The sequence below is a fragment of the Bos mutus genome, chromosome 8, assembly GCF_027580195.1.
Source record: "Bos mutus isolate GX-2022 chromosome 8, NWIPB_WYAK_1.1, whole genome shotgun sequence".
Classification (NCBI taxonomy): Eukaryota; Metazoa; Chordata; class Mammalia; order Artiodactyla; family Bovidae; genus Bos; species Bos mutus.
In genome coordinates, this window is record NC_091624.1 from 35,612,624 (window position 1) to 35,638,078 (window position 25,455).

Sequence of the window (25,455 nt, forward strand, 5' to 3'; positions counted from 1 at the left end):
ATCACCTTGGAAGTTTTCTTTTTTTTTTTTTCAAGCATTTTAATTTTTTGGGACTGTGCTGGGTCTTCATTGCAGCATGTAATCTTCTCTAGTCATGGTGCAAGGGTGACATGTGGGATCTAGTTCCCTGCCCAGGGATTGAACATGGACCCCTTGCATTGGGAATGCAGAGTCTTAGCCACTGGACCACCAGGGAAGTCCCACCTTGGAAGTTTTTTTAAGAAATATTGATTTCTGGGCCCCACTTTTCACAAATTCTGATGAAGTAGTATAGGATAGGGCATGGGTGTTGGTACTTTCCCTTTTATAAAGGTCCCAGGTGATTTTCAGCTGGGTTTGAGGACCATAGTTAGTGCCAAGCTATAGCCTAGCATTAGAAAACTTTTTAAAAGTCATGCTGTGATTTATGTTTACATTGTCATATTTTATAATCACCATAGTTTAGCACTCCCTGTTATAGTACAGGTACTTTAGAAATTTAAATGAACTGGGCTGTTAAGAAGAGTTGTCATGTTGAAAACAAGGCAAAAAGGTGAATATTGTTTCAGGAAAGAGTGACATGTTAGGATCTGATTAAAGAGGAAGCATGATGCTGTAACTTGAGCACAGATTTATTGCTGTGATTCAAATCCCAAATCTACCTAGTCCTTTTTGAAATATTTTTGGATATAAACAGATAATGCATGTAGTAAGCTTCAGTTATTTTGGGTTCTATTCTGCCATTGAAATAGAAGCTGTTTTGCTTTTTTTGAGTTGCCTTGCACACTGATGTTACGTAGGGGAAACCTGTTTTTGGAATGAATAACCAGCTTTATTTATACTGAAATATCGGAGAAGACAATGGCACCCCACTCCAGTACTCTTGCTTGGAAAATCCCATGGACGGAGGAGCCTGTTAGGCTGCAGTCCATGGGGTCGCTAAGAGTCAGACATGACTGAGTGACTTCACTTTCACTTTTCACTTTCATGCATTGGAGAAGGAAATGGCAACCCACTCCAGTGTTCTTGCCTGGAGAATCCCGGGGATAGGGGAGCCTGGTGGGCTGCCGTCTATGGGGTCACACAGAGTTGGACACAACTGAAGTGACTTAGCATAGCATTCATTTATCACGGGGTATGTGCTAAAAACCTTAAACCTTAGGATGGCTTGAATATTAAAGAAACTCAAAAGAGACTAATTTCTTTCAATTAATTTACTACTGATTAATTCTTTTGAGTTATATAGCTAATTAATCTATAATCTTTTAATCAGTATATTAGGCTCTACAGATCAAAATACTGGAATCAAGAATTTTTCTTTTGTCAGCCATCTTAAAGAATTGAATGTGATTCCAAAAAAAAAAAAAAAACAACCCAAATTGTTTAAAACATACATGCATATATTACATCTTTTAGAATTTAAACATCAAAATGAATGCCATCTATTAAAATAATCCTGTTAGAAGGTTATCTAAAATTATTTAATGATGTTGCTAATGTTACTTTTTTCTTTTAATGCTATTGATTTTTTTTTTTTAGAAAAGCTTTGTATTGGAGTATAACTGATTGATAAACAATGTTGTGATAGTTTTAGGTGAACAAGGAAGGAACTCAGCCATACATACACATGTATGTATTCTCTCCCCTGGATCCCATCCAGGCTGCCATATAAATTGATCAGAGGTCCATCTGCTACAGTAGGTCCTTGTTGGTTATCCATTTTAAATACAGATACTGATTTTTTTTTTCAAAGGGCCTCTCAGCTGGGCAGCTTAGCAAATGAAAATTGTTATGTGGTTAACTTTACTGTATTTTGATTAAAACTTGTTTTACAAACTTGCTGTTGCTCTTTTAAGTGATTGTTGGGGCCAAGGAATGCCAGGTGGAGAGTGCAGATGAAGTGATGAGTCTCCTGGAGATGGGGAATGCAGCCAGGCATACGGGTACGACCCAAATGAATGAGCACTCCAGTAGATCACACGCGATTTTCACCATCAGCCTTTGTCAAGTGGACAAAAATAGAAAGACAGCTGAAGATGGATCATGGCATTCCCATCGGCATATTGTCTCAAAGTTCCACTTTGTGGATTTGGCTGGATCAGAAAGAGTCACCAAAACGGGGAATACCGGCGAACGTTTCAAAGAATCCATTCAGATCAACAGTGGGTTGCTGGCTTTAGGAAATGTAATAAGTGCTCTTGGGGACCCACGAAAGAAGAGTTCACATATTCCATACAGGGATGCTAAAATTACCCGGCTTCTGAAAGACTCCCTGGGAGGCAGTGCCAAGACTGTCATGATCACTTGTGTCAGCCCATCCTCCTCAGATTTTGACGAGTCCTTAAATTCCCTCAAATATGCCAACAGAGCACGCAACATTAGAAACAAACCCACCTTAAACTTTAGCCCCGAGTCAGACCGTATGGACGAAATGGAATTTGAGATTAAGTTGCTTCGAGAAGCTTTGCAAAGCCAGCAGGCTAGTAGCAGCCAAACTAGCCAGATCCATCAGGAGGGGACTCCTGATAAAAATAAGATCCATTCTCTTGAGGAGCAAGTCACTCAGCTACAAGGAGAATGTCTGGGTTACCAAAACTGTTTAGAGGAAGCCTTTACCTTCCTGGTGGATTTAAAAGATTCTGTGAGACTAAATGAAAAGCAGCAACACAAACTGCAGGAATGGTTTAACATGACCCAGGAGGTCACCTTGTTCAGAGGACACAGGGGCATTGGAAACCTGGAAGAAGGACCACAGCATATTACAGTTCTCCAGCTGAAGCGAGAGCTTAAGAAATGCCAGGTACGTAGACACCACCTTAGTAGGTAACTTGTTCATAGACTAAATTTATTTGGGCAAGTAAGAGTCATTTTGGGGTTTCAGAAGTTTTAGTCTTTTTTTTTTTTTTAAAGAGTTATATGTAAAATCTCATTTGCCTTTTCTCTGTTTTTTTCTCCCTTTTCTTTGCCTGTTGCTTTTCCTGTTACCCTGTTTTTTCTGTTTTCTTTTCTTCATTTTCTTAGCTCCTCTTCTTTTCTCCTGATATTTTTTTTTCTCTTGATATTTTAATTTGTTGTATTTATTAAGTAGACTCTTGTGAACCTGGTTATTAATTTAGAGAATGAAAAAAAACACAGTTTCAGAAACAAAATTAAGTTAAATTTTTTTGTTTTTAATCCCTCTTTAGGTCAGTGCTTTTTGAAAGAAAAATACTTCATCTCTTGAGTTTGGAGTTTTGATTCTTTAGAGAAATCATCATGTTTGATAATATTTAAGGAATATAGCTATGTACATGTATACATATTATATATATGTCTAAACTAAGAATTACATTTCTCTTTTCATTCATAAAGACATTTATTATTTAAAGATTATGTGTCATTGAGGAAATAATGGAGAACAGACATACCTATTCATGCTTATGTGGCATTTGCATTCTGGTAGGCAAATGGATATTCCACCATTTTTTTTTAAATAGGAAAACATATAGGTAATAAGATAGCTTTCTAGTTAGAAATCTTTCTTCAGTATCTTTTTTAATGTGTATTAGAAAGAAACCTCTATTACAGCAATTCTCAAACTTTTTTCTCACAAGGCTACTTTCTTCAAATTGAGGTCCCCTAAAGATCTTTTGTTGATGTAGTTTGTATCTACTCATATTTACCATATTAGAATTAAAACAAAACATGTAAACTACTAGTTCACTCAGTACTAAAAATGATAACCCAAATAAATTAATGTTAACATAAGGAACATTTTTTCATGAAAAATAATTATTTTCCAAAACAAAAAATTTAGTAAGAGTGGAATTGTTTTATATTTTTGCAAATCTTTTCATGTCTGACTTAATAGAAGACAGGTGGATTCTCATATCTCTCAGCATTCAATTTATTGCAATATATGTAGTTGAAGTGTGTGAAGAAAATCCAGCCTCATCTAGATTTGTAATTGGAGGGGAAGAATATATTAGTGACTTTTTCAGGTAATTGTGAATATCCTTTGATATTACATCAAAACTCAACAAGTAGAAATTTCCTAAAGGTTACTTGTGATGTGGGATTTGAAACCATTTTGTTATATTAAAGTTCACTGATTTTTATCTTACATTTTGAATGGATCTTTTATCCAAACGTGATTTTTGAATCAGCATGCATTGGACACTTGATAAATATTTGTTTACTAAGTTATGAAGATTTTTCAATGTTAACATATTCAAAATATAATATTAAAAAATCACATTAATATCACCTCTGATCTCACCTCCTGCAAAATCTTTAAGTATTGGGAGCTGGCAAGTTTATAGTAGCAGAAATGTTTTCCAAAATTCTGATTTTTGTATGAAACTTGAATTTTATCATTTGCAGTAAATACTGTTAGTTGTTTTCCTTGAAATGATGTCACACACCCAAGTGTGAATAGCTTATCTGTTGTTCTTTAGAGTAAAAATAGCACCCTATGAAAAATGTGGCTAGTTTAGCTTGTAACTCAACAATTGTACAAGATTTTTTTTTTGTACTCACCCTTCAGTATACAGAAGAACTACTTTATGCCTGCCCATTTTGACACATAGAATACTGAAAAAAATGCTCATGTGCTGAGATTTAATAAAATCATTTTTATTGCTTCATCAGGATATTCTAAAGTGGTTCTCCATCCTCTCATAAATACCTCTTAAGGGACTTTGTTGCTTTTTTCCTCCATGATTCGAACACAGGAGCAGTATGTGAACATGAATATACTCTACAGATAAACACTTTTTAAAAACACTTTTAAATAAAAAATAAACAATAAAGCTGTAGTTTATAAAGTATATATAACAGCACCATATGAAGTGCTGGGAAAGCAATTACATTGTAAGCTCTCAGACTGACAGTTAATTGCCCAGAGCAGAGGATATGGGCCAATGAATGTTTTATTTTAAAAAGAGAAAAGTCATAAAGGTCACATAAACAGGGTTATAAGGACCATCAGGGTCAGGCATCCTGTCCTATTTGGTCATTCGAACACCCCAAGCAGAAAAAAGAAGGAACTCTCCCAAAGCCCCAAGGGAAGGCTGTGGCAAAGTCAAGCCTGGCCTCAGTCCATGGGTTCCCAGTGGAGAGGCCTGTCCATCTCCATGCCACCACCTGAGGAGTCATGTGCGTGCTGTGTTTTTGAGAATGCAATTTTGTTCGTAAATCAGCTACTCATTCTTCTCTCTTCCTGTGTCTTAGTGGAAAGAGCACAGGCTTTGGATCCAGACAGGCCCTGAGGTTGACTGTCAGAAGTTTGATTTATCCACTGTGTTGTCCTGGAATGGTGTTCACTCACTAAACTTTAGTTTCTTCATGAAAATGTTTAATTTCTTCAATGAGATATTTTTAAAATCCCGAGTTACAATCTAGTATAAAGTAGGCCCTTGACCAATGTTGATTTTCTATTTAGTTCAAAATTTTAAAGTATTATTTGCATATTCCAAGTTTATTTGGTGACAGGAATAATTCACTAGGAACTAAGAAAACTATATGTTTAACCATATTTCCAAACATCTTCAAAATATATCTGTTTGTACTGAAAGGGTGCAAAGTTAGCAAAAGTTCCTCTTTTAAATATCCATAATAAATATAGAACATTCTTACACTATATAGGTCAATTTGGGAAACGTGACCTTTTTGATTTCTGAAGACCCACATTAAAAATCTCATGGCAGTTCTAGAAAACTTGTAAACGCCTTATTGAATGTACTATAGACTTTGAATAACTGGCTTCAGTCTTAAAATACAAGAAATAAAAATAAGGACTGCCTTTCTATCTCTTTGGTGACTAATTCTTACGTTATACCAGTGATAGGTCCTTTCAGCTATTTCTGCCTTCCTTATAATAGAGAAACAAGAAAAAAAGGTTAAGAAGATTTTAAGAGTCATTGTCAGGCTGTTATTAAACCACAGTTTTTGTGGTATTATGTGGTTTCTTTTGAATATTTTCCATGGTGACTCTCTCTTGTGCTTTCTTTCCCTTCTCCCAGTGTGCTCTTGCTGCTGATGAAGTAGTATTTAATCAGAAGGACTTGGAGGTGAAGGAGCTAAAGAATCAAGTGCAAATGATGGTGCAGGAAAACAAAGGACATGTTGTTTCTTTGAAAGAAGCACAAAAAGTGAATAGATTGCAGGTAGAGTTAATGTACCTTGCTCTGTGTATTTCACTGGAACAGTACCTGACTAAAATAGCATTGTAAATGATAAGTAGGAATGTTTGCAAAAATAGGTTTCAGTTGAAGAGTTCTGAACACAAGCACCTGAAAGAGTTATTAGAGTTTTCCCCTAAATTGGTGTGAAGGGAAAACATTTTTATTGTTAGCTTGATTTATATTTCACAAATATAGAGCCTAATACCCAGGAATTTAATTTGCAAGTCGTGTTGTAGTTATCCTTTCTTTATACTTTCCCTTCTGTTACTTGCCAGAGTAATAGGCAATGGGATATTGTTAAGTGTTGGAAGGTAAACACATCATTTAAAATTTTGGTTTGTTAGATTACTATTTTATACACCATCAATGATTTGCTCATTCGGTTTGGCCAAATCTTTTAAATTCTCTATCTTAGGTTTTCTGTATTAACATGCAGTGTAACATGGTATGTCGCTAAGTATTGGGTTGGCTAGAAATTTAGTTTGGGTTTTTCCATAAGATATTTTGGGCCAACCGAATATTATACACCCTGGCTGTGAACCCTCCCATCCCCCATACAGTTCATTTCATTTAAAGCCTTTAGCTTCCTATCAGGGAGGAACTACTGTCCTGAATAATGATCGATCCAGGAAAAATTAGACTTTGATTTTGACATTACTTTTTTCTTCTTCTTTTTTTAACCATTCTATCTCTGAATTAATTTAAAAACATAGCGAAAGTAGTGTTAGTCATTCAGTTGTGTCTGACTCTGCAACCCATGTACTGGAGTCCGCCAGGCTCCTCTGTCTGTTGGATTCTCCAGGTAAGGATACTGAAGTGGGTTGCCATTCACTTCTCCAGGGGATCTTCCCAACCCAGGGATCAAACCCAAGTATCCTGCATTGAAGGCGGATTCTTTACTGTCTGAAAACGTATATAAACTAAAATATGTTGTTCAGTGAAGTGAAGTGAAGTGAAGTCGGTCAGTCGTGTCCGACTCTTTGCGACCCCATAGACTATAGCCTACTAGGCTCCTCCGTCCATGGGATTTTCCAGGCAAGAGTACTGGAGTGGGTTGCCATTTCCTTCTCCAGAGGATCTTCCTGACCAAGGGATCGAACCCAGGTCTCCCGCCCTGTAGGCAGGCCTCTGAGCCACCAGGGAAGTTGTTCAGTGAATTATCACAGAGAGAATAGCTATGTAACCACCACCAGTTCAAGAAACAGCAAACTGCTAGCCCCAGAAGCCCTTAGTCTCTCCTCAGAGAGAGCTGCTCTCCTAACTTTGATAGTGATAATTTCCTTGCTTTACTTTGTGGTTTTACTATGTATCCTTGAACTCTGCAATTTAAGTTTTGAAAATTTAATAAATTTAATCATTCAATATACATTCTTTAGTATCTGATTGCTTTTATTGAATATTTTGTCTATTCTGCTTCATCCACGTTTTTGTGTGAAGCTGTAGCTTGGTTAGTTTATAGCTGTATAGGATATCATTGTATGACTATTTCACAATTTATTTTTCTTTTTCCTGTTGATAGATTTTTTCTCCTATGAATTTTCTCATACATGTCCCCTGGTGCACACACACATGCATTTCTTTTGGATTTGTGCCTAGAAGTTGAATTGCTAGGTCATACATAGGGTAGGCAAATCTTCAACTTTAGTAAATAATACCAAACTTGTTTTCCAGTTTAAACTTGCACCAGCACTGTATGAGCATTCCTGCTATTCCACTTGCTTGCCAGCATTTGTTATTGTGAATTTTTTAGATCTTAGGCAATCTGGTAGGTATGTAATGTTATTTTATTGTGTTTTTAAAAATGTATTTCTTAATTTAAGATATTTATTTATTTACTTATTTTGGGCTGGGCTGGGTCTTTTGTGCTGTGCACAGGCTTCTCTAGTTGTGGAGAGTGGGGGCTACTCTATAGTTGCAGTGTGTGGGCTTCTCATTTGCAGTAGCTTCTCTTTTTGCAGAGCCTGGGCTCTCGGGTGCGTAGTTGTGTATGGCAGGTATGTAATGTTATTTTATTGTGGTTTTAATTTTCATTTCCCTGATGGCTAGTGAAGTTGATCACTTTTTCATGTTTTTTCTTTTTTTTTTGGTCTTTGGGTACCTTCTTTTTTTAAAATTATTTTTGGCCACACTGGGTCTTCGTTGCTGCCCCTGGGCTTTGTCTAGTTGCGGCAGGGTGTACTGTTCATTGCAGTGAGGGCTGTTCTTTGTTGCAGTGGGTAGGCTTCTCATTGCAGTGGCTTCTCTTGTTGCGGAGCGTGGGTTCTAGGCACTTGGGCTTAGTAGTTGTGGCACACGTTCTTAGTCGCTCCATGGCATGTGGGATCTTCCCAGACCAGGGATCGAACCTGTATCCCCTGCATTGCAAGGTGGATTCTTAACCACTAGACCACCAGGGAAGTCCTTGGGTACCTTCTTTTGTGAAATACTCATTCAAGTCTCTTGCTTGTTTTCCTACTGGACTAAGTCTTCCATTATTAAGTTTGCCTTTCACATTTAAGCTTTATAGTCCTAAAGTTGATTTTTGTATGTGGGATAAAGTAAAGGTCAAATTTCAGTTTTTTTCCAGGTAGATATCCATTTATTCCAGCATTACGTGTTGAAAAGGCCATCTTTTCACCACTGTTCTGAGTGCTGTTTGTCATAAGTCAGGGTTCATTCATGCATGAATGTATTGTGTATTTCTGGGACTTCTGTTGTACCCCATTGGCTTGCCTGTCCTTGGACCAGTGTCACATTTCTTATTTATTGTAGATTCCTGATAAGTCTAGGTATATCACTAACCCATGAACTTGGTATATTCCTCCATTTACTCACGTTTTCTGTGGTTTGTCTCAGTAATGACTTTTTTGGGTTTATGTTTATGTATTGAACATCTTTTGTTAGATTCATTCCCAGGTGCTTTATTTTTTTATGTGACTATGAATGGAATCTCTTCAGATTTCCATTTTCTTAATTGTTTGTTGGTATATGTAACTGTATTGGTTTGTGAATATTGATAGCTTATACCAAGCAACTTGATAAAATTCGTTTTTAAATTCTGATATTTTATGTAAATTCTTTTGGATTTTCATTTATGATTGTGTCATCTGCAAATGATGATATTTTTATTCCTTCATGATCTTTATGCCTTCTTTTTTTTTTAACCTTTCTTCATTGACTTTGATCTTCAATACAGTATTGAATACAAGTGGTGATAGGAAATGTTCTTGTCTTGTTTCCAACTATAAAAGAAAAGCTTTCACTGTTTCACTATTAAGTATCATGTTTGCTGTAGGTATTTTTTAATTTATTCTTTATCAAACCAAGGAAAAATTCTTTGCTGAGAATTTTTATTATGAATGGATATTACATTTTATCAAATTTTTCTTTATCATGATTTTCCCACTTTATTCTATTAATGTGAATGAATTGTAGTGATTTTTCCAATTTTTACACCAATCTTACATTCCTGAAATAAACCTTTTTTTTTTTTTTGGTCATGATGTATTGTTATGCTGGGGGTCCCCAAGACCACCTTCAGGTTGGAGGCTGTACTTGGAGGACTCAGCATACAGTTGTGCTCATCAGTTCAGTCACTCAGTCATGTCCAACTCTTTGTGACCCCATGAACTGCAGCATGCCAGGCCTCCCTGTCTATCACCAACTCCCGGAGTCCACCCAAACCCATGTCCATCAAGTCAGTGATGCCATCCAACCATCTCATCCTTTATTGTCCCCTTCTCCTCCTGCCTTCAGTCTTTCCCAGCATCGGGGTCTTTTCAAATCAGTCAGCTCTTCATATCAGGTGGCCAAAGTTTTGGAGTTTCAGCTTCAACATCAGTCCTTCCAGTGAACACCCAGGACGGATCTTCTTTAGGATGGACTGGTTGGATCTCCTTGCAGTCCAAGGGACTCCCAATAGTCTTCTCCAACACCACAGTTCAAAAGCATCAATTCTTCGGTGCTCAGCTTTCTTTATAGCCCAACTCTCACATCCATACATGACCACTGGAAAAACCATAGCCTTGACTAGACTTATTAGGCATGGGCCTGATAAAAGAAAGCAAAGGGAACAGGGACATAGAGTGAAGTCTAGAAGAAATCAGGCACAGGCTTCCAAGAACTGTCTCCCAGTGGAGTCACCCACATGTACTTAACTCCCCCAGCAAAGACTGTGACAACTCACGTGAAGTGTTGTCTACTGAGGAGACTCAGTTTTTATTGAGAACTGGCCATGAAGGCATTCTCTGACCACCATCTACAGAATTCCAGACTAGCGGAAGGAAAGGAAAGCAGGTGTTCAACATAAACCACCTTGTCTGCACGAACACTTTGAGCACAGTGAGCCACTCTCACTCAGTAGGGTATTGGGAACCCTGTTAGGATCCGAGTTCCCAGACACCAGCCAATGAACAACCTCGTATGCAGGTCCTTCAAAGGATAGCAGTCAAGTCTTCTGTGTTAATTTACTCTTTTCTACAAATGTCCTTGATTTGGTTTGTAATTATTTTGTTTAGGATTTTAGCATGTCTATTCATGGGTATATTTTCTTTTCTCAAAATATTCTTGTCAGATACTTCTCTATACTTGGGAAGAGTGTGTGAAGAATTGGTGTTATTTCTTCCTTAAATATTTGGTTGAATTCACTTGAAAAATATTTGGGCCTGGAAAATTTCTCTGTGGAATGTTTAATTATGAATTCAGTCACACTTTCCTTTTGCCCCCTTTTTGGTAAGGTCTGTTTTTCTAAGAATGTAACAGCTGTTTCATATTTCAATAAATATGTTGAAATGTTTATAATAATCTCACCTCTTTAATGCTTTTAGACATGTAATGACATCCCGTTTTTCATTCCTGGTTATTTGTGCCTTCTCTCTCTTTTTTTTTTCCTTGATCAACTTCACAAGAGGTTTCAAATTTTTTTAGTCTCTTCAGAGACTAAATTCTTTTTTAAGAATTATAATTTTATTTATTTACTTATTTATGGCTGTGCTGGGTCTTCGTTGCTTTGCTCCAGCGTTTCAATCTAGTTGTGGCAAGTAGGGGTTACTCTCTAGTGCACAGACCTCTCGTTGCAGTGGCTTCTTTTGTTTTCGAGCACAGGCTCTAGACCGCATGGGCTTCAGTGGTTGCAGCCCCTGGGCTTTGTAGTTGCAGTTCCCGGGTTCTAGAGCACAGGCTCAGTAGTTAATGTTTCGTGCGCTTAGTTGCTCCCCAGCATGTGGGATCTTCCCAGATCAGGGATCCAACCTGTATCTCCTACATGGGCTGGCAGATTCGTTACCATGGAGCCACTGGGGGAAGCCCACAGAGAGCCATTCTTGACTTTGATGATCTTCTCTGGTATATGTTTGTTTATTATTTAATTAATTTCTACCCGTATCTTTATTATTTAGTTTTTTTCTGCTGTTTTTAGGGGCATAGACTCCTATGTTATCTTTCTAAATTGTTTAGATGGGTGCTCAGTTCATTGATTTTTTAGCCTGTCTATATATTTTTAACCATCTATAATATATGCATTTGAAATTATATGTTTCCTCCTAAGCTTATCTTTGTCTGCATTCCTCATTTGGCTCAGATTTTTCCTAATTTTTATTGTGAGTTTTTTATTTGACCTGTGGGTTATATAATTAGTTATTTTATTTCCAACACATGAAGGATTTCTTTTTATTAATTTTTAGCTTAATTGCATTGTTGTCCATACGACTTCAGTTCTTTGTGTTGAGACTTGCCTTATGGCTCAGCATAAGGCCAGTTTTTGTAGATATTACAGATATGCTTGAAAAGAATTTGTATTCTGTAATCATTGAGTTCTCCTAATTCTGTTAATCCTCTTATTCAAATCTAAATTTTTACTCCTCTTTTGATCTTTTTTTTTTGTCCTATCAGTATTTTAGAGGAATGTTAAGATCTCTTACTATAATTTTTGGATTTGTATTGCAAATACAATTTTTGCATTTTATATATGTTGAATCTGGGTTATTAAGTACATAGAAATGTAGAATTGTTACAGCATCCTGGTGAATTGACCTTTTTTTTTTTTAGTCTTTTTTTAACTTCATTTTATCTCCCAACAGTTTTTGCATTTAAGTCTATTTTAATTAACATAGCTATACCAGCTTTCTTTTGATTAATATTTACATGGTATCTCTTTTTCCATCTTCCCTTTAATCTTTCTTTATTGATTTTAGTTATGTTTCTTGCAATTAGCAGGTTAGACAATTTGATAGTTCTTGTAGTTTTTAATCCTTTAACTGGATTGCAAGTTCATTTCTGAATTTAATATAATTACTCTTATAGTCTGGTTATAATCCCACCATTGTGGTTTTTACTTATCCTATCTGCTCTATATTCATTTTTCTCTCCTTCTTACCTTTCTTTGAATTTAATTGCTTTAAAAGTTGTACTTTCACTGTTTTTAGTGATTATCCTGGAGAGTATATACCATGCACCCTTGACTTAAAACAGTCTGATATTAATTGGTATTTTTACCCTTTCCCTGGAGAATAAAAGGACTCCATTTAGTATCCCCCTTCAACTTATATGCTATTGTTTTATATTTGAATTATCTGAATATGTGGTTTTGAAAATAAAGTTACATTTTGTAGTTCAGCATTAACACAGTGAAACTTTAGGGTTTGCTTTTTTTCCCTATCTAAACATTATAGTACATGTGAAGTATTTAAGATGAATGACCTTTCTTTTTATATAATTTTGTGCTTATAAAACAAAGCTTATGTACTTGAAAATTTTTCTTTAGAGGATACACAGAAAGCTAAACCACACATAGTGTCTCTCTTTCTGTCCCCCAAGCACCCATAAACAACTTATTCTGCCTTTGATTTCCAAGTTCTTTCTCCCACGACTCTAAATTGCCTATCTTCTATCTCTGTGTTTGTGGCTTTCTTTTTCACTGAATAAAGGCTTTCACTTCACTGCACCTGTTACCACTTTCTGTCTCCTTTGCTGTCATATTAGCTATTTGCCGTTTTCTATACTTTTCAACTTTCTAGTCTTTTGTTACTTCTTGGATTTCACTCTGAAAGTTCAGACTTTTATAAAGATCAGCTAATCATAGTGCTTCAGGTGGGCAAGCTAACCAATCACAGTGTATGGGGCAGTGTCTTGTACTAACTCATTAGCTGTATTTGTTCCTGCTTACTATTCAAAAGTTTTTAACACTCAGGACAATTCTAAATTCTTGTGAACAGCAAAAGGCTAGTCTTTGGGGCTTTTTTTGGTTGGTTGGTTGGTTTTAAAATTTTTTTTTTTTTTTTGGCTGCACCTTACAGCATGTGGGATCTTAGTTTACTGACCAGGGATTGAACCCATGCCCTCTGCAGTGGAATTGTGGAATCTTAGCCACTGGACCACCAGGGAAGTCCCAGAAGGCTAGTCTCTGGATAAGTTAGGTTTTATTGTTTTGTTAAGGTAGTTGTGATTTTGTGATCAATGTACAGTTTATTTTTAATCATTAACCCATACTGAGTCTCTCCATTTTTTAAATTCTTCTCTTTCTTCTATAAAGAATGAAAAAATAATAGAACAACAACTTCTTGTGGATCAACTGAGTGAAGAACTAACAAAACTTAACCTGTCAATGACTTCTTCAGTAAAGGAAACTTGTGGAGATGGGCCAGATACCAGGATACTTGAAAAGAGACCATACACTGTACCATTTGATACTCGTTTGGGGCATTATATTTATGGTCCAGCAAGGTTGGATTCCAGGAAGGTAAAGTCTAAGCATTAGTTTCTTTCTTTTGAGATTGTATACAATATAATATCACAGTGTATTTATATAGTCTTAGCAGGTTTTTTTTTTTTCTGTTTGGTTTCATAGACTTTTGTGTATACTCTTTTTCTGTTATGTATAGTCTCTTTATAATCATGCTTCTTTTCAATAAAATTAATGATTAAGAGAAGGTATAGTTGTATTTGAAAGGAAGAGTTGAAGATAATGCTTAGATTTATCAAGGAGAAGAAAAAGCTACTCTTTGCCATCATATTAATATTTTCAGGTATGACTAAGTCCGTATCTTCATAAATTTTTTTCTTTCTTTAATCACACCAAGTTGATGAGGTTGGAGGTATTTATTTTGACTTATTTGGTCTGTCTATTTTCAAAATGATATCCATGTATTAAGTCAGTCTTGTCTGATATAATTGCTGCTGCTGTCGCTAAGTTGCTTCAGTTGTGTCCGACTCTGTGTGACCCCATAGACGGCAGCCCACCAGGCTGCTCTGTCCCTGGGATTCTCCAGGCAAGAACACTGAAGTGGGTTGCCATTTCCTTCTCCCTCTGACAATTAATTAAGACTGTATAAAAATCAGTATGAAGTTTCATTTAATTTTTAAATTTTACTTTATAAATTTTATTTATAAAATGTGTATACATATGTGGATGCACAGATTTCTCTTGAAAAATCAAAATCAAGGAATCTCTACCGTGGAAAAGACTAATTAACAGACTCATGAATTTTGGTTTCTGTTTATTAATTTTAGGAAAGGAAATTATTTATTTGAGATATGTTGGATACAGTCCAAGGGAAAAGAAATGTGAGAGGTGTCATAGACTTTGCAGTCAGGCAAGCTTGGGCATGAACACCAGCTCTATGATGTAGGCCTGGAGGGATGACTAAACCTGTGTGAACCCCAGGCTCCTTATCTGTCAGAATGGGGGACCTGTGAGAGGGGTATAGGGAGGACTTACACGAGATGGTGACTCCAAACGTGCCTGGCACGCTGCGTCCTATAACATACACGTTTATGGGGTACCTCTCCTGTGTCCCAGGCTCTGTGCCTCAGAGTGAGTAAGACAGATGCTACTATTACTGTATAGTTTTCAGTTTTGACTGGTTGGATTTAAAATTTAAACTTTTGCTGCTATTAATTTCAGTTGAACTTTCTAGAGTTATTGATGTTTTCTTTTGGTTGAATGTATGGTGAATTTTCATAGAACATTTAAGAAAGATAAGTTCTTTATAGAATTGAAATTAGATATCTATTAATTCTACTTAATAATTTTTTTACTCTTGGCTAGTAATGTGAATTTCCTTTTTCTGTGCATTCTTTTATTTTATAAAAATAACATTTTTTTCTGATTATAGAAGTTAGACATTTATTAATCTCTCTCAGTGTCTGTTTCTTTCTCTTTTTTACTAGACTTTCACACACACACACTTGGACACACATTCTTTGAGGAGACAGCTCCACAGGGTATTGAGAAGGAGCTGGGCCCCTCTGTTCTTATCTCTAGTTGTTTAATTAGACCTGAAGCAGCCATGATTGGAACAAAGATTTCCACAGTTATTATTTCAAATTAACAAATTTTTTAAAATTTTTAATTAATTTTATTACCCCCTTTCACTTTCGAGGGTTCTAGTTTGGAAAACATATTGTGTGTGATTACCACAGCTTAGAAGAGGGCAGATACACTAAGACTTGTAGCTCCTCTGTGGTTACAGGTGATCTCCAAGTTTGCTTGTGACCAAGTGGGATTAAAATGTAACAGGAAGAAAGAACCAGTGAATTTGCCAAAAGATTGCTATGACACGGAAGGAAAAGATCCTGACCAGAGACAGCCCCTTATGTTGACAAAGGGAAACACTTATTCCCAGTGCTGTTTCCTTCACTATGGATGGACATATGTATTCAAATTAGCAACTTTTTTGTTTTGTTTTTAAAATTTAGTGGCTTCCAGCCATTAAAAGAAGGGGGAAAGGGAGAAAATGCAAAGGTAATATAACCAGCAGTTTTGAGAGTTCTCTTTCTCCTGTTGTGTCCCGGACTCTTGGCCCCTCTGTTGCTTAGAGTGCTGCAGCAGACACAAAGGCTTGTATGGGAAAATACAAAGCACACTAAGCCTTGTTCAAGTCTTGTTTCCTGTTACATTGTTCTAGAGTGAGAGGAGGATTTCATATTGAATACCAAAACTAGCTAAATTAAGCTAAAGAAGACATCTGAAACACTATTTCATTTTTTCCCTGGGTTTCTGTCTCCTTGGCAGAAGTTGGGCTAATATTTTCCAGCTCTAATATTTTCTTTTGAAATTTAGCTCTAATATTTTCTTGAAGTAAAAACAATCTGACAAGGGAAATATTTCCTCAACTTAAAATTCTCTCAAAGAAAAAGGGGGACAATGACTTAATCAGTTTTTTAAAAGTATTTATTTTTGGTTGTATTGGGTCTTCATTGTTGTACTTGGGCTTTCTCTAATTGCAGTGAGCAGGGCTTCTCTTATTGCAGAGCACAGGTTTTGGCACATAGTCTTCAGTAGTTGCAGCATGCAGGCTCAGTAGCTGTGGCTTGTGGGCTCCAGAGTGTGGGCTCAGTGGTTATGGTGCACAGGCTTAGTTGCTCCATGGCATGTGGAATCTTCCCAGACCGGGGATTGAACCCATGTCCCCTGCATTAGCAGGAGGATTCTTATCCACTGTACCACCAGGGAACTCCTTGAGTAAGTTTTTAAATTGATTACGAAGAGAGTCTGATTTTATTTCCTATGGTTTAGTCGCTAAGTTGTGTCCAACTCTTGGACCCCATGGACTGTAGCCCTCCAGGCTCTCCTGTGCATGGGATTCTCCAGGCTAGAATACTGGAGGGGGTTGCCATTTCCTTCTCCAGGGGATCTTTTCGACCCAGGAATCGAACCTGGGTCTACTGTGTTGCAGGGAGATTCTTTACCAACTGAGCTGTGCTGTGCTGTGCTTAGTTGCTCAGTTGTGTCTGACTCTTTGCGATCCCATGGGATGTAGCTCGTCAGGCTCCTCTGTCCATGGGGATTCTCCAGGCAAGAATACTGGAGTGGATTACCATGCCTTCCTCCAGGGGATCTTCCCAACCTAGGGATCGAACCCAGGTCTCCCTCATTGGAGACGGATTCTTTACTGTCTGAGCCCCCAGGGAAGCCCACCGACTGAGCTACAAGGGATATATTGGAGGGAAACAGTGAAAGGATCTTATTTATTTTAAAAGCATATTACTGAGACTTCCCTGGTGGTCCAGTAGCTAAGATTTTGAGCTCCCAATGCAGGGGGCCTGGGTTCGATCCCTGGTCAGGGAACTAGATCCCACATGCCACATCTAAGACCCAGTGCAACCAAATAAATAAATATTTCTTTAAAAAACATATTACTTAGGTGTGTATGTATACATATATATGTACTTTTTACATTTTATTTTTAATTGGAGGAAAATTGCTTTACAGTGTTGTGTTGGTTTCTGCCGTTCAACAATGCAAATAAGCCGTAACTATACATATATCACCTCCCTCTTGAACCTCTCTCCACTCCCCTGATCCCACCCCTCTAGGTCATCACAGAGCACCAAGCTGGGCTCTCTGTATTATGTAGTAATTTCTCACCAGCTATCTATTTTACACATGGCAGTGTATATATGTCAGTGCTATTATACACACACACACACACACACACACACACATTTTTGTTTGCTAATACTAAATTGCTATTTAGATGCACCTACTTGAGACACTTTTTTAAATTTATTTATTTTTTAATTGAAGGATAATTGTATATATACTTTTATAGCTAGCTTTTCTCACCTAATTATCACGAACACTTGACAATCATTAAATATTCTGGAAAAATCATGATTTTGATGGGTAATAACATTCTGAGTGCATGTCATTTTGTACTTTTTTCTGTTGTCACTCATTTGTTTTCAACCATCTCTTAATCTAAAAGGTTTAATCCCAAAATGGAATTTTGGGATTTATCTATTTAAGTAGAAATACTAAAGAAACTACCCCTTACAACTAAATATAATAATATAACATCAAATTAATAGAAAAAAAAAGAGTAAGGGGCTCATTTAACAGATACTGGAAACTCATCTAATGAAATGTAAAATTGACCTAGATTTAAACTTAAGGAAAAAATGTAACAGAGGTTTCTGTTTTCTTAATATGATATATTAAGATTAATATGATTAATATGATATAATTAAAGCCAAATGCCACTGTTATACACACCAAAATGGTACTTTGGAAGGAAAAAATTACGAAGCTGGTACTAGTCATTACATAAGTTTAAAATAACACCACATGTGCTGATGATGCTACCATTTTTCATTGATTATAAGCCTCACATTTTTTTCCACATTTTATCAACTATGATGGTAGGATATGTGTTACAGTTGATGTATTTCATAGATGATAGCTTTTCTTCTTTCTTGATGGTTTAAAAATAGTGATGTGTCTTAGTTGATGACATTTTAGATTTGATGAAATATGGCATTATGAAAAGGAAATAAAAGCAGTAGGTAAATAGTATCACTTTCAGTACTTGACATTATTGTATAGTAAGAAAACCAACTGGAATGTTCTTAAGGGATATATTTTTAAAACCTGTGGAATCTCCAAATTCACAACAGTGGTAATACCTGTATAATCTTTTCTTTTTCCTGAATGAATTACATTTTTATTGAGTCACAAAATTCTTGTGCATTAAATCCCTTACACTGAAGTCAGCTGCCTTTTTAGTTTTCACTAAGATTTTATCTTTCACACAATGGCCATTTCCTCCCCCCCAAATAATTAATTTTGCTTTTTAATCACTTTTTTGCATACATGGTTGCTCATGATGAAGCAGAGCTGTGTGAGATGTGTCTGCAGAGGTTCTCTTGGAAGGTTCCCTTGCCAACCAAACACTCATTCCAGCAAAACACACCAACTTCATAGTAGCAAAATGACAAATTGCATCTCATGAACCTTTGTGGAACTTTCAAATTCAATTACAAAATTAAATATGTGAAAGCCACAATCTATGGTAAATGAGTTGCAGCACATCTAATGAAACACAATCAAATGCATCACTAGTGAGAAGAGATTATCTTAATGTATGGTGATCAAGAATATTACATTCAAGTCTGGGTACAACACCTTAAGTCAAATTAGATTATTTTTGGAAAACAACCAAGTTATAGAACCTTGGGGAAAATCTTGGAGTAGCTCTAGATTTAGTCCAAATTATAGGGGACATAATGACTGTGTTTAGGTATTTGAAGGCTTATCATTATTGTTAGACTTTTGTCTCTAGAACTAGGACCAGTGGGAAGCAGTGCTAAGGGAATATAAAGAGGGATTTATTAGTGAAAACTCTCAAAATAATATTAGAGGTCTCAGGGCTTAATAGGGTTCCCACAGTGAATTTGTTTAAGCAGAGGCTAAATGATAATTTCCAGTATTACAGAGAAGAGTTAAACCTGGGATGAGTTGAACTCTACTCTTTAAAGTTCTGTCCAGTCCTGTTGCTGTGTAATTCTCAGAAAACACAATTAGAATAAAAAGTTGTTTTCTAGTTGGATACACCTCAATTATCTGAATTATTACCCAGCTTATTGAGTACTTACATTATAACCAGTATTATTTAGGATATGGTTGAAAATGCAAGCATATTCTTTGGGGAGCAGGGAGTGCAGAAGCAACTAAAGAAAACAGAACCCAGCACTTAAGGTAGCAAGGGGACAGATTATGGAAGGCTTTATAAGCCAGAAGGGGTTAAAAACCATTCTTTTGTGTGGAATGACTGCTAAGGAATTAATTTTCTGAATGTTACTCATTATGGCAAAACCTGTTTCATTATATTTTAAGCTGGGTCATTTGATGTTCTTTGTAAAAAGAACATTTGAAAGCAAGTTGAAATCCTGGAGAACAAAACATGATTCTAAACAAAAAGTTTTATTTGCTCCTGAAACCCCTCCTCAGCCCTCTACCCACACCCCCAGCAAAGAGAAACCTTGAATTCTGTGGGTTATAATGCAAATGGCCATGCTTGGTACAATGTGCTTGTTAGATAAATACTTCTTGAGTTGGTTCTTCTGTAAATAAACTCCCTTGCCCTCCCCCATATCCCAGAATTGGGAGGCCACCTAGAAAACTTTACCCCTATTCATCATGGTGCTGATGTGACACATGGCCTTATTAGGTGACCAACAGTGGAGGCACAAAAATCAGGTATTAAGAGATATCCAGTATCAGATAGGCTTTTCTGGGAGGGGATGTGTAAGAAACCTACATCAGTTGACTCTTGAACACCTTATGGTATATACATTTTTACTCTATGTTGTAATGTTAATAGCTTATAATAATTTACATTAATAAATTGAATGCCTCCTTTGAGATCTTATTGTTTACCTTTTTGGATAAATTGCCTTGAGGTTTGGTTATAGTGACAGATAGGTGGCTCAGATGGTAAAGAATCTGCCTGCAATGCAGGAGACCTGGGTTTGATCCCTGGGTCAGGAAGATCCCTGGAGAAGGGAATAGCAAACCCACTCCAGTATTCTTGCCTGGAGAATTCCATGGACAGGAGAACCTGGTGGGCTGCAGTCCATGGGGTCACAAAGAGTCAGACATGACTGAATAACTAACACTTTCATTTATAGAGACATGGTTAGAAAGGAAACATTTGGTAACAGAAATGAAAATACAGGCAATTTCTAATTCATTGTTGTTTTCCAAGGTGAATTTTTGAGAACTTAAGGTCAATAGAAGCATGTTATAATATAGAAAGTTACAGGCAGTCCATGAAAATCTCCTTATCCCATGATAGATATTAGGTATGTCACTAAGGCCATTAATCAACTATCCCTGACTACCACATGTGAAGCCTGAGTCTATACTTTTGAATCCAAATCAGAATATCTTACCCTGGCAGAGCAAGTGGCAGTGGTTCTGGATTTCTTCATGTGGTGGGATTTGGATTAGTGGGGGAATTGCAGATCCTTAACAACACTGCAATTCTCCAAGTGTTCAGAACTGGGAAGGCTGGGGGCAGGGCAACAGTTGTGCCCTATTACACTGTGTATGGGCTTCACATTGGTTGGGGAGTGCCTGAGCTATGTTCAAGAGCTGTGATGTTTCACTCATGCCTCTTTTTGAGTGCTGTTTTTCTCTGAAGCTATAACTGAAACCAGAAGAGCTTTCTAGAAGAAGAAGAACTGTGTCGATTCTGAAAGAAGTGTATACCCATGAGACACAATAGTATTGTGAAATGAGTGTTGACTTTTTTGTAGGCAGTACGGGGAGGGAAATGTATGTTTTCAGTGATTGGCTATTTTAAGAGTACCTGTCTAATAACCTCTTAGAAAACACATTTTCAGCAATATGATAAAAATAGACACTTAAAAAAAATCACTTTTTTTTGTTGTTGGGTGGGGGAATCACTTGTAAGGTCCACACAAGTCCTTCTGTATACTCTCTGGATCGACTAGTTGCGGGATTTCGAACACGAAGTCAGATGCTTCTGGGTCGCTTAGAAGAACAGGATGAAGTTCTCCAGTGCCAGTTTTCTGATAACAGTGATGATGAAGAGTCAGAAGGCCAAGAGAAATCGGAAATTAGGTATGTTAATATATATATTAATATTGACTGATTTAATAAGCATAATTACATGATACAGTAAATATATACAGAAATAGGGGTTTTTTTACATTAAAAAAATTTTAGTAGAAGAGTTAAGTGGTTTTTGCTACATATACTGTCAACTAATGTGTTTCAAAACCAGTATTTGAACACGTCAGTCTAACAACTATAAAATACCTGTGTTTTTAGAATGTTTATGGTGATTGGAGTTTAATTTTCAGAGAAAAAGATTTTGGATTTCCTAATTCTGCTGCCACAGTGGCAAAAAACATGATGAATTTTCCATTGGGTCCAACATTGTGGGGGGTATCTCTTTACTTGGTGAAATATTAGTAAATTCCATTTATTTTATGTAAGCCATAATTTAAAGAGTAATTTGGGCGAAAACTAATTTGAGGGCAGATTAAAAATGACTAACAGACAAGTTACCTTTGGTCCTGGCCTTTTCCTTTTTTAGACATAGAAGTTGCTCATGGATTCAGAAGCCAGGCTCTGTTTGTTCACTTGTTGAATTGAATGATATTCAGGATCAAACACAAAAGTCAGGATTGGAGAATGAAGGTACACAGACTCTCTCAAGTACTTTAGATCTAATATTTATAAGACACTTCTCTTTTTCTTCAAGCAATAATTTAAGAAGCATCTAGGGATTCTCAGAGACAGAAACTTGGTTTGGAGTGCTTTCCTGGCTTTTCCTTTATGTTCTCTGCTCTGTGCTCTGATTTCTTGTTCTTTTTACTCCTTAGTAAAGCTTTTTCACCAGTCAATTCTAGATAGAGTTATAGGCTAAATCTCTCAGAATGGGGATTTGATATTCAAACTTGAGTTTAACTTCCCACTCTTGCCTTCTTTAAAATCCATCTTAAGTAATTTACTGGGTGTTTCTTCACTGCTTTACTGGCACCCATGCCTACCATTAGTGGTGTATTTGATATTAGAGCCAACTTAGTCTAGCAGATGCTTGTAATGTTCACAACTGATGAGAATTTTATGCATTAAAAAAATGGCATAAAAGATGTTTATGTTGCAAAAACTGTATGAGGAGATTTTAGCTCATTTTTCTTGGCTTATGAGTGGTGAAACACAAAGAATACAGAGAATATAAATAACATGATAAATAAGTCCTACACTGTGAAAATAGCATCTTTTTTAAGAGCCTATGCATGTAATATTAAAACATGAAACGAAAATAGATTTTAAAAGTGTATAGTAGTATAGATAAGTGCTACAGTCACCATCCTTGAACCATTTGTCACTGGTCTACAACCAGGTAAGAAACTTATATCAGAATGTAAATCAGTGCATCAACTCCTTCATTGAGGAAGTCTATGAAAAAAGTCTCAGCTGAACTAAAACAGTGAGGTAATTGATCTATATTCTGGTACAAGACAGTAACAAACAGTATGGGCCCTGTTCTGATTAGTCTGGAATAGAATGCATTCTCTGATTACAGTAAAACTACAAGTTAGTAGGAAAAAAATGAAAACCTCTACCCATCTGGAGATTTAATAGCTTTTTTAAGTAGCTCAGATTAAAGAAAAAGTCAAATTGCAGAATATCTAAGAGCAATGAGAAACTGTGTCGGAACCTGCAGGATATGACTAGAGCATATACATGTTTTAAGGAAAGGAAAACTCACTGTAAGCTGGAAAACTAAAATCACAATTGCCATGTTTTTTCCTTCTCTGTTTGTCCCTTCCTCTGGTACTTCTAGACTGCTTCTGTGTCTGCTTTTTTTATTTTTAAATTCTACTTTTGTTAAATGTTTCTGAGCAGATAGTTTTATTTCTCAGCTTTGTTTCTTTTATTTTGAAGATTTAAAGATTGAATGTCTCCAGGAGAGTCAAGAGTTAAATTTGCAAAAATTAAGAAATTCAGAACTCATACTTACTGAAGCTAAACAAAAAATGAGAGAACTTACTATTAACATCAAGATGAAGGAAGATCTGATTAAAGAATTAATTAAAACAGGTAATAGTATCTAGTGAACTTATGAGAAAGAAAAGGTTCTAAAGGTGCTTCTCATGTTGTAACATTTATTTTAATTTCTGATGCTCAGGACTATCCACGTCAGTCTGGAATTTGGTATAGCAAGGTGGGCTCTAAAGCCAATACGTGGAGGTTAATTATCAAAAGAATTTTATTATGTTCAATTTTATCTATGAATTGTCCTAACCAGTGTAAACTCTGTGTTGTCCTGAATCTCTGTGGCCCTTAATGTTTTTTGTCACTTTTTAAAGAAACGTTATTCTTGGCATCTGGAAATAAGATGTCCAAGATGTTTTCCTAACTCATTTTAGTAAATACCTATTTTAAATTATTGATCTTTACTTTCTTGAATAATTTGTTTTTAACATTAATTACAAGCTTTGTATTTTAACTGTAGATAACTTTTGTTTTTCTGAAGATGTAAGGATTTGTCCTTGAGAGCTGTCTTCTTGAGTGAGCCAGGCTTTCAGCTCCTCCCCTTAGTCTCAGATTCTACCAGGTTGGGTGTATATACCACCACCTTTCCTCACCATCCAGCTCCATTAGGCTTGCTCTAAAATGCACACCTCAAGTTTTTTTGGTTCCCCCAACTAATATACTCAAAGTATAAGCCTTGACTACTATGAAATTCAGTAAAGAATTGAAGGAATTAGACCACTAACATTTCTTTTCCCAGTTCCAATGCAGAACAACTCTCTGGTCTCCTGGGGGAACTGAAGGAGATACTACTAATACCTTCCTCTTCTTCAAGCCCAGGGCTATAATCACACTCAGACTACACAAATTATGGGTACCAGATCCTCTGCCAGCAAGGAGAAACTTGGCTTCGCTCTCCCTCCTCTTTCTTGAAGTCTAGCTTTTTAGCTGTCAGTCTTCCTTTCTCAACTTCCTTTCCCCACAGTTGGATACAACTGAGCTCGTGCACGCCGCTGCACACACACACGCACACACACACACACACACACACACACACATAGATGCTGTCCAAAGCATTTTTGTTTCTCATTCCTGGCAGTGCATCCTTCCAGCTCCAGTTATTTCACGTGTTTGATTTTGATTGTGCTCCTTCCTCGTAGGCAGGATCGATGCCAATAAACCTCCCTTAGGTGAATCTAGGAAACAGTTTAGAAGTTTAAATGGCTTCTGCATTCCCATGATTTCAGGGTAGTGTGCAGGGAACTTGAGGATATTTACTGCTCTAAAATAAATGATTTTCTTTCAGATAGGTTATCCCACCATGAGATATCTAGCAAGCACACTTTTGTAGCCTGGTATACCCATCCGGCACCCCACTCCAATACTCTTGCCTGGAAAATCCCATGGATGGAGGAGCTTGGTGGGCTGCAGTCCATGGGGTCGCTAAGAGTCGGACACTACTGAGTGACTTCACTTTCACTTTTCACTTTCATGCATTGGAGAAGGAAACGGCAACCCACTCCAGTGTTCTTGCCTGGAGAATCCCAGGGATGGGGGAGCCTGGTGGGCTACCGTCTATGGGGTCGCACAGAGTTGGACACGACTGAAGCGACTTAGCAGCAGCAGCAGCAGCATACCCATCCTGGTTGCCTTAAAATAGAGGATATCTGCACTTAAACTGAGCAGGTTCTCTTCTTGCTCATTAGAATGGAGGGCAATTTGGAGCTTCCTGAAGACCCTTAGAGATGGTGTTTAGCAGAAGGGTCAATGTGTACTTCCTTTTCAAAGCCCTTTCCCTGAAGACTTCCCCAAATAGTAGCTACTTCAGCCAAAATGAATAACAATGACAATTATTCATCAGTTTTAATATATACTTTTTTCACATTATAATATCTCTGAAATCAGAATGCATCTTAAAAATCAGTGGCATTTCAGCATTTAACATGGTGTAATTGGTACTGTAGTTTTTCTTAGTGGTTCATAAAATATTGGTGTGTTAAACAATTTTGGGGACTTAGAGTCACTAAAACATTGTCATATATA

At 36.7% G+C, this 25,455-nt stretch overlaps 1 protein-coding gene across 6 annotated transcripts in view; it reads left to right on the forward strand.

Annotated features, from left to right (window-relative positions):
- The window catches only part of KIF27 (kinesin family member 27), a 94,093-nt gene that overhangs the window by 18,804 nt on the left and 49,834 nt on the right, over nt 1-25,455 (forward strand). For all 6 annotated transcript variants that reach the window (XM_070375410.1, XM_070375414.1, XM_070375411.1 and 3 more), the window contains 6 exons: nt 1,836-2,779; nt 5,982-6,125; nt 13,651-13,857; nt 21,317-21,486; nt 21,965-22,068; nt 23,323-23,478. In XM_070375410.1, the coding sequence (XP_070231511.1) occupies nt 1,836-2,779; nt 5,982-6,125; nt 13,651-13,857; nt 21,317-21,486; nt 21,965-22,068; nt 23,323-23,478 (1,725 nt within the window). The remainder of the gene's footprint in view (nt 1-1,835; nt 2,780-5,981; nt 6,126-13,650; nt 13,858-21,316; nt 21,487-21,964; nt 22,069-23,322; nt 23,479-25,455) is intronic.